At 45.6% G+C, this 10,353-nt stretch overlaps 1 protein-coding gene across 1 annotated transcript; it reads left to right on the top strand.

Moving 5' to 3' along the window:
* Positions 1 to 444: 444 nt before the first annotated feature.
* On the top strand, positions 445 to 999 carry LOC145076090 (uncharacterized). The gene has a single exon (XM_079022093.1). The coding sequence runs from the start codon at positions 445 to 447 to the stop codon at positions 997 to 999; it is 555 nt and encodes a 184-aa protein (XP_078878219.1).
* Positions 1,000 to 10,353: the final 9,354 nt, after the last annotated feature.

Genomic DNA, 10,353 nt, shown 5'->3' with positions numbered 1-10,353 from the left:
ATATAGCCTCGAGTGGCTAATATATGTTTATGTGGTATTTTGGGGAACTCACTAAGCTTTGTGCTTACAGTGTTAGTGTTGTTGTTTCAGGTACTAGCGATGACCGTGGGAAGGCGCCGGCTTGATCTGTACACACGCATGGGATTTTTGATATACATTTGATCTTGGGATTTTGTATGATGTGAATTGGGATTTAAAATTAATGTTTTATGAAAATTAAATGAGAAATGTTTTTATAATTTGTGAAAAATTATTTTGAAATTTACGGTGTTACAGACCCTGTACACGGACAGAGCATCCAGCAGGGAGGGCTCAGGGGCGGGTCTGATCTTGACTAGCCCAGAAGGAGAAAAGGTAACCTACGCCCTCCGTTTTGACTTCCATACATCGAACAACGAGGCGGAATATAAGGCACTGCTCGCAGGACTACGACTCGCCAAACAGATGGGTGTGAAAGCTGTAACAGCGCTAACCGACTCAAGGTTAGCAGCGAACCAAGTAAATGGGAGTTTTGAGGTAAGAGACCAAAGAATGGGAAGGTATGTAAAGATGGTAAAGCAACTGATAGAATCGTTCGGCCAATTCACAATCAAGCAGATACCCAGAAGTGAGAATAAGAGGGCAGACGCGTTGAGCAAGCTAGCGTCCACTTGTTTCGACCACCTGTCAAAGAAAGTTTTAGTAGAGGTGCTCCAGGAGAGAAGCATTGATGAACAGAAGGTGAACGTCCTGACCCCCGCAGGACCCACATGGATGACACCGTTCTGGGAATACCTCCAGAGAGGGGTGTTGCCGGACGACCATGACGAAGCCAGAAAAATACGCATAAAGGCGCCCTCATACGCAATGGTGAACGGGGAGTTGTACAAGAAGGGGTTCACATCTCCATGGCTAAAATGTTTAGATCAAGCCAAGGGAAGAGAGACACTGCAGGAAGCACACTCAGGGCAGGTAGGCGCACACGAAGGAGCGAGGGCTTTGACAGGAAAGGTGCTATGAATGGGGGTATACTGGCCAACGATACATCAAGACGCAATAGAAGTAACTAAGAAATGTGGGGAGTGTCAATCTTACGCCCCAGTCCAGGCGGAACCCCCGGCACCGCTAAGCAACATATCCAGCCCGTGGCCTTTCTACCAATGGGGCATAGACATAGTGGGTCCATTCCCAGAAGCACCAGGGAAGCTGAAGTATATGGTGGTAGCCGTGGATTACTTCACAAAATGGATTGAAGCTGAGCCATTGGCATGCATATCTGGGAGGCACATGATAAAATTTGTGTGGGAAAACATCATGACAAGATTTGGAACACCTAAGGTTCTCATCAATGACAATGGTTTGCAATTCGCTGAGAACCCATTCAGAGAATGGTGCGCTGCCAAAGGGATAAGCCAGCGCTTCACATCGGTGGCACACCCCCAAGCGAACGGTCAAACAGAGGTGTCCAACCGAACCATTGTCAATGGGATCAAAAAGAGGTTGGGCAAAGCAAAAGGGAATTGGGTAGAGGAGTTACCAATAGTGCTATGGTCATACAGGACTACGCCACGGAAAAGCACAAAGGAAACCCCTTTCAGCTTGACATATGGGACTGAAGCCATGCTTCCCATGGAAGTGGCAATGAATACGCTAAGGGTGGCCAACCAAGATGAGGAAAGCAATGTACAAGGCCTGAGGATAAACCTAGACATCCTAGAGGAAAAGTGCGAAGAGTCGGGAGTACGCCAAGTTGCATATAAACATGCAACAGAAAGGTATTACAACCAAAGGGTAAAGGAGAAGGCCTTCAAAGTGGGCGAGTATGTTTTGAGGAAAAATGAGGCCAGTCGGGCACAGCCCCAGGGAAAGCTAGGCCCAACGTGGGAAGGCCCATACAGGGTCATAGAGGCAAACAGGAACGGGGCATATGTATTAGAGACGATGGAAGGAAGACCCATTCCAAGAACATGGAATGCTAGGAACCTAAAGAAATATTTCTTCTAAGGAAGAGGAAATATGTAACCCTAGTTGGTTGATATCCCATTGAATATGTTGCACCTTAGAGGTACTTAGAGTACATTTATCCATGCTAAGTGATATGAAAATTGATACTCAGTGTATTCCTGTATTTTAAGGCATGAGTTTAGTACTCGACATATATAAAATTTCATGCATAAGCGACATGAGCTTAATACTCAGTGTATTTACAAAAAAAACCCACGGTTAAATAGTAATGCAATTGCTGATTTCTCATACTTAGTGTAATGATATCCAACGATTAAATGATGAGTGCTAAGCGCACTCAATGTGAACACTTAGCGTGTCCATAATAACAAACAAAGCAAAATATTTGGCACATCTTGAGCAATAGATAATAAATGAATAAGCCAAACACAAAACACAAAAGGAGATAATAGATAATGCTTAGTGCATATCAAACACATACACATAAAAGAAAAACATTGTTCTGGACAATCCAACCACTGAAAAAGCAAAGCACATAGACCAAACAAAACAAGGAAATATTACGGCTTCGAACCATCACCAGCAAACTTATCACCAACCACAACATCATCCGCACTCACTTTCTCACCCAACCCATCAGAAACTTCCCTATCATCTGCCACCTCATCAACATCGCCACCTCCAGCACCTGCTCGACCATCACCACTAGCACCACAATCCTTACCATCTCCTCCCACACCAATGTCATTCACAAGCACCATTTCACGACTCGCAGCATCCTCAGGAGTGCCCTCTGAACCAAAAGAACACAACTCTCGCAAACCATCAATACCAATCTCTCCCAGACCCAACAGACCTGTGTGATCCGTACTAGCAACAGATAAGAGAGCATCACTTACGCTAACCACATGCCCGACAGACAACGAACTAGCACCCGCCTCCCCACCTTCACCGCCACTTAAAGCCTTCTAGGCAGATTCAACCCCGGCCACATATGCAGCATGGCAAATAAGGCTAATAGCATTGGTAAAGTCAGGATGCTTTATCAGCTTATCAACGATACGCACAACACCAATTTGCAGCAGCCAATCCAAATCTCGGCGAACAGCACACACATCTGCTTGCAGCGACGACACAAGCTTGTCGCGGTCAACGATGTCACGCTCGATACTTTCAACCTGGATCATTAAGCCTTCATTAGTTTGGGTGAGAGAGTCAACCTTGGCCTCTAATGCAGCCCTAGCCTCATCAAGAACATTCTTCTCAAACGCCAATAGTTCACATTTCTTTTCGGAGGAGCAAAGATCATCACCAAGCTCATTTAGACGGCGCTCCAAGCTTGCCACACGCGATCCACAGGTGGCATGTGAAGTCTACACCTCACCCAGGGTGTGGATACGCCGAGAACCTGCAACAAGATAAAACATCGCCTATGCAGCAGCATAAGTCATATTGGAAGCAAGGGCAGGATTACCCATCGCTCCCATATCCTCAAACAGCAGCCGGGGGGAAGGCATGACGCAAGAATTCCAGAGCGTTGGCACGAACAGAAAAACGAGAACCACCATGAAGATTCCAAGATGGCACAAAGACTGTAGGCTCAGAAACATCGGCACCACGTCCATTGTCATTGGAAGCCGTAACCGGCCCAGGAGGGCCGAATTCCTTCACCGAGGAAAGCTTGGATGGAGCACGCAGAATAGTTGGAGAAGGAACGGAAGAGAAATCCAGAACAACGGGCTGTTCAGTCGCCCTATTGACCCCCTCAGACTATTGTGCGTCATCATCGGGAATCACCACCACGCCAGCAGAGGTGGAGTTTACTGGCGTGGAACTCATCGAACTCAGCAGGCGAGAAAAGCTGCGCCCAGTATGCACCCTCTTGGGGGCGGGAGGAGCGCCAGTCACCGGCTCACCCATCGCCTGCATAGCCTTCCGTTTCGCCTGCACCCGCCGAACGTCAGCAATAATACCCTCTTTGCTGTCCTCACAGTCCTCCGGGGAAGAGGAAGAAACACCGCCCGTTGGCATAACAGAGGAAATTGGGCGGGCAAACAACGGATCTCCCCCAGGCGCCGACGAGCCCGCTGGAGGGACTGAATGAGTAGGAGTGTTGGGACGATCTGCCCGACGAGGAGGGGGAAGATGCTCGAACAGATCCACCTCACGAAACTCCAGTTTTCCTCGATAGCGTTTACGCAATATGTCATCCATGGATAAGGAAGACTCAACACCTAAAGAAAAACAGAACGAAATGCAAGTCACAAGGAGGCGGCTAAAAGAAACACCAAAAGTAAAATAAAGAGAGCGAATGCGACACTCACCATCAATGACGGAGTAGAACACCGCCATCTTGCCATGCCGCCTCTAGGAAGGGCTCATCCCTACCCCGGACAGGATCGCTTCGGAGTAATCTTCAGCGGTTACTTGCACACTCTTCAGGTAATCGACGACTTCTTGATTGCGAGGAAAGAGCTTGGGGACAGTATCGGCGAAAGTGTTGGCACGGTAACGGCCACTCCCAACCAGTTCCTGGTTCACCCACAACCACTTGTCTTGCCAATTCTTGGGGGTACGCCCATCAAGAACTAAAGCATGCCCCCCTCGCCGAGCAGAAAAAGTACACTTGTCGCCGGTAAGGCAGAACCGGAAAAAGAATTTGAAAACGAAATAGTCAGGAACATACCCATTGGCCCTACAGATCATCTCGAAGGCAACCACTTTGTTAACAGCGTTAGGGATCAACATCTGAAGACTACAGTCGTCCTTCTAAAGAACCTCCTCTTGGAAATCTGTCAGAGGCAATCGTATGCCAGCATCTAGGGTTTTTAGGAAAACCCCAATTTTTCCAGGGGGGAGAAGAGATACTAGAGCCAGTAAAGGGAAATTCCACACCTTCTAAGGAGGATAAGCCATACATGACCTCCAACTTTCGGTACTCGGCAGAAGAAGGGATGATCCCAGGGAGATTAGCCATAAAAGAGAAAGAAGAATGAACACGAAGAGAAAAGAAGAACAAAGGAAGCAAAAGGAACTGTGCAAAGACCCTCTTAAAAGAAGAAGAAGAGGCGGGACATTTAAATGTATGATGTGATGATATAACTGCCAACAGTCACGTCACCATTAAAAATGGAGTGACGGATAAAGAAAAGCGAGCACGCGTCATTCAGTTAAGCCCAGAACGCCGTAACTAGCGCTGCAACGCTACGGCTACTAGACTGGGGGACTTGATGGTGTGCCTAGGGCAACACAGAAGAGTTGCATCCAAGCCCTAGAGCCGGGCACACCAGCCAGATCCGGCCCAGCAGGCTCAGCGCCCGCTGGCAGCCCCGGGAGCGGAACGCCCAGGCGAAAGGCTCGCGCCCGCCAAGTGACGCTCTTCGCTCCAAGACAAAAGTACGGCCAGGAGACAAGCAGTGGGATCAGAGCATTACCGTCAAAGCCAATGAGAGCGCTCTAACAGTGGAAGGCGCATGACCCTCCAATCAGCCCCTCTGATCCTGTCTCCCTAAAAAGCGATCCTATCTGGTACGGACCAGGCAGGAGCGCTAGGTATAAAAGGACGCATTCTCATACTAGCGAGGTAAGTTCCCTGACCGATCTAAAGAGAACAAAAACAAACCCTAGAGCCATCCTAACTTGACCGTCGGAGCGTTCTCCCGGGAACTCCTCCCGGGAAGCGGCTGACGGCCCTTGTTCTTTGTGACTTTGCAGATACACCCAGGCAACCAAGAAAGTCCCACTTTAGGATCAGAAGCGAGGTCTTACCAAGAGCAAGGTTCCATCAATCAGCTCGTACATTGGCACGAAGAAGTTGGACAAGCTGATCAAAGAAGAAAGCCCCATAATCAAGACGTTTGTTGAGAAGAAGGGAACATACAACTTGTTGCTCAAAGGCACTCAGTGGATCACCACTACGAGATTTGTGACCCACACATTTGCAAAGTGCCCCGGTGAAGAACTTCCATCCTGGAGTCATACATTGTCGCAGAATGAGAGTTGGTTGAGCACCAGCCTTGGAGTGATCGTAGCCCAGTTGATCGAAAAGGCGTCGACAGCGTTCAATAGTTGGAAGCTCAGAGAATGGTTTAAAAATTGGTAACCTGAGTGCAGCACTGAGAAGATCAGCGGTGATGAAAACTGAGCGACGGCCATGCCCAATAGTGCCTGAGATGACGTTGTTTTCATTATTAACCGTTGCGGTGTAGTAGAACTCACATACTTGTTCGGGAAAGAACTCTGATGGAACCTCACTGATAGCGTATCGAAGTCGGCAGGATACTAGAAAATTGACAAAATCATCAAGTCCAAGACCGCGATGAACATCTGGTATATCAGGGTTGAAAATGACATTTGTGGCTTTGATGTATATGGGAAGAGGAGGAGAATTTGGAGCTGGAATGACTCTTCTTGAAGTGGAGGAGAAAGTAAACAGTGATGTCGCCATTGAAGAGAGTTTGGATTCTATGGTTTTGAAGAGAGAGAGAAGGAAGTGTGAATTATGGGAGGAAGGTTTGAGAGAGAGGTTGGGAAAAATTTTAAATATGGTATTAAACGGTTTTAAAAAGGTAATGATTATCTTTTTCGAAAATAACTGCGTATCTTAACAAAGTGTCAAATCAAAAAATAGTTGTTGGGTAAAAAGAGTCGTTGTACTGAAGATGAAACGACGATCAGTGTCTGCGGAAGCGCTGAGATCAGAGTCACCAAAAGTTACATGCTGAAAGATAGTTTGTCGTCAATTCAAGGTACAACTTGCTTGTTTAAGGTTAGCAAGGTGGTTGGTGCGTGTGATAGATATTGGTTTAATTACCTAACCATCGGCACAGAGTGTTGAGTCTTTATCAGTGAGTGGTGTTTCTTACTGAATCATTAGACACTGAGTGAGAAGAAGGTGAAGTGTAACACCGTAAATTTCAAAATAATTTTTCGCAAATATAAAAACATTTCTTATTTAATTTCATAAAACGTTAAGTTTAAAATTCCAATTCGTATCATACAAATCCCAAGATCACATAAATATATATCAAAAGTCCCATGAGTGTGTACGGATCAAGCCGGCGCCTTCCCACGATCATCGCTAGTACCTGTAACAACAACACTAACACTGTAAGCACGAAGCTTAGTGAGTTCCCCAAAATACCACACATAAAACACATATTAGCCACTCGAGGCTATAACTCTATGGGTTCGTGCACCCAAACTCTGTGAACCCTCAGGTTCTAACTCTAGGAACCTTCCGGTTCCAACTCTGTAAACATGCACATCATAAATCACATAGAAATAATGCAGTACAACACATAGCATACACATAACATACACACACTAACAAATAGCTCTGATTACCTATTCAAGGTAAAGTATAGTGAGAAGACTCACCTCGCGTATCTCGGTATCTCACGAATCCTGGAAATCCCTCGTGCTCGATCCTCCGAGCTCTAATCCTCCTATAACATCACATGACTCTAATTAACACTTTTTATCTCTAAGGTTGACTATCCCTAAGAAGTCAACACAGGTCAACTCTGGTCAACGGTCAACGGTCAACTTTGACCGGACTCGGCGAGTGCACAAGGGCAACTCGGCGAGTCTAGACATTTTCACCAACCTTCTAGGATTCCCTTTTTACACGTCGAGTACTCCCCCTGACTCGACGAGTTCCACCTGGCAGAATCGCGGGGCCACCCCGACTCAACTCAGTCCACTAACCACCCTTCCTAACTCGCCCTGACTCACTGAGTCAACCCATGACTCGACTGGACCACTCACTGGCCGATCTAAGGGCAATCTTCAAGCTACTCGCCGAGTCTGTTCATCGGACTCGGCGAGTCCATGCCATGCAATCACTCAAACTCGCTTCTAAGGTCAGATCTGTTCCATTAACTCATAGATCTGGCCTTCCTAGACTGATTCACCACGTAAAGCCCCTATCATGGTGTACATACAACCTCTATATGACCATATATGAAGAATTATCAACAAATACCACAACTCAAGGTCATAACCTCCATTGTTCTTCATAAAGCTTGATGAATGAGGCTCTCTGGACCTCTATGGATCCAGATCCAAAGCCTCATCACTAGCAAGGGACTATTTGACCATCCAATCAACCCAACAAAGGTCACAAGAAACCCCAAAACCCAACATACTTCACAAAACAGAAGATGAGCCGAAATCATACCTTTAGATCGAAGATCTAAGCTTCAAATCCACATAATAGCAACCTCCTTTGCCTCCTCTTGGCTAGAACCTCCCTCTTCTTTGCTAAACAACACACAAAGGTCAACAAATGCTTCCTTTCTCTCTCAAATCGCTAAAGCACTCTAGGGTTTCTCTTTATGGACTGTTGGGTACAAATGACGGCCATAAGGCCCTTTAAATAGGTCCCAAACCCGAGAAATTAGGGTTTCATTAAACAACGCGGACTCGCCGAGTCCATATCCTGGACTCGCCGAGTCCAGACGAATCCCACGTCCAGAATCGCGACCCTACTCGGCGAGTCTGAGCTCCAACTCGCCGAGTCCCCTCTCAAGACACCAAAAATCAAAACAATAAAGGATACCTGGAAATCCAGACTGTTACATGAAGAGAGGATTGTTGCGTGTGATAGACCTTGGTGTTTTGGTCTAACCATCGGCAAAGACTGTTAGACTCTCATCAGCATGTGTTTTGTCACACTCAATCACAGAATCAGTGTAAGATTGGTAAGAAGGGATAGTTGCGTGTGATAGACCTTGGTGTTTTGGTCTAACCATCGGCAAAGACTGTCACACTCTCATCAGCATGTGTTTTGTCACACTGAATCACAGAATCAGTGTAAGATTGATAAGAAAGGATAGTTGCGTGTGATAGATCTTGGTGTTTTGTCTAACCATCGACAAAGAGTTTCAAGTTGTTATCAGTGTATGGTTTAATACAATGAATCATTCAAATTTAGTTTAGAAGATTTGTAGAAGAGACAGAGATAAGAGATCATACAATGTACTCAGCATGGTAAACATCATCAGCACATCATCATCAGCAAAAAAAAATTACATTAGTTTATAAGACAATAGCAAACATTAGTAAAACATTTTTTAATCCAGAGTGATCATTCCAAGTTCTCCAATAATGTGAGCAGTAGTTTGAGTATCAAGGGCCTTGGTGAAAATATCAGCTAGTTGATCTGAAGTCTTGACATGTTCAAGAACAACCTTGCCCTTCTCAACATAGTCTCTGATGAAGTGATGTCTGATCTCGATATGCTTTGTCTTTGAGTGCTGAACAGGATTCTGTGTGATCTGAATGGCACTGGTGTTATCACAGTATATAGGAGTCTTTGTGAATTTAAGCCCATAGTCTAGAAGCTGATTCTGAATCCATAAGAGTTGGGCACAACATCTCCCAATTGCAACATACTTAGCTTTTGCAGTGGAGATAGCTACTGAGGTTTGCTTCTTGCTAGACCAACTGATTAGTCGATTTCCAAGGAAATGACATCTACCTGACGTGCTCTTCTTGTCTAAGTTGCATCCTGCATAGTCGGAATCAGTGTATCCAAAGAGTTCAAGTGCTGAGTCACGAGGGTACCACAATGCCAAGTTTTGAGTGCCCTTTAAGTATCGAAAGATGCGTTTAACTGCAATGAGATGAGACTCCTTGGGATTAGCTTGGAATCTAGCACAAAGAATGGTTCCAAACATGATATCAGGGCGACTTGCAGCGAGGTAGAGAAGAGATCCAATCATTCCTCGATAAAGAGAGTGATTAACATCAGTTTCGGTGGGATCAGTGTGTAGCTTGTCAGTCTTGGACACCGGAGTAGAAGCTGGTTTGCTAAGAGAGTACTTAACAAGCATGTCAGCAATATATTTACTTTGACAAATTGAGATACCTGATTTTTGTTGCTGAACCTCAAGACCTAAGAAAAAGGTCATCTTCCCCATCATGCTCATCTCGAACCTTTGAGACATGATCTCAGCGAATTCCTTGCTCAGCTTCTCATTTGGAGAACCAAAGATGATATCATCGACATAGATTTGAACAAGAATCATGTCTGAGCCTTTGTTTTTGATGAAGAGTGTATTATCAATTGCTCTTCTTCTGTAGCCATTTTCAAGAAGATATGATGTCAGTGTCTCATACCAGGCCCTGGGAACTTGCTTTAGTCCATATACAGCTTTATCTAATCTGTACACATAGTCAGGGTGCTCTTTGTCTTCAAAGCCTGGGGGCTGTTTGAGAAATACTTCTTCTTCTAACACACCATGAAGAAATGTTGTTTTGACATCCATCTGGTAGACAATGAAGTTCATGTATGAGGCATATGCGAGAAACAGTCTGATTGCTTCAATGCGGGCAACTGGAGCAAAAGTCTCCCCGTAGTCAATAGATTCAATTTGAGTGAACCCCTGAGCAACAAGTCTTGCT

Source organism: Lactuca serriola, chromosome 9, assembly GCF_051521515.1.
Source record: "Lactuca serriola cultivar US96UC23 chromosome 9, Lser_US96UC23_V15, whole genome shotgun sequence".
NCBI lineage: Eukaryota > Viridiplantae > Streptophyta > Magnoliopsida > Asterales > Asteraceae > Lactuca > Lactuca serriola.
This window is presented reverse-complemented; position numbering and strand designations above follow the sequence as displayed.

Excerpts from the sequence above, each read along its gene's own strand:
- LOC145076090 (XM_079022093.1), top strand. The coding sequence starts at position 445 with ATGGGTGTGAAAGCTGTAACAGCGCTAACCGACTCAAGGTTAGCAGCG.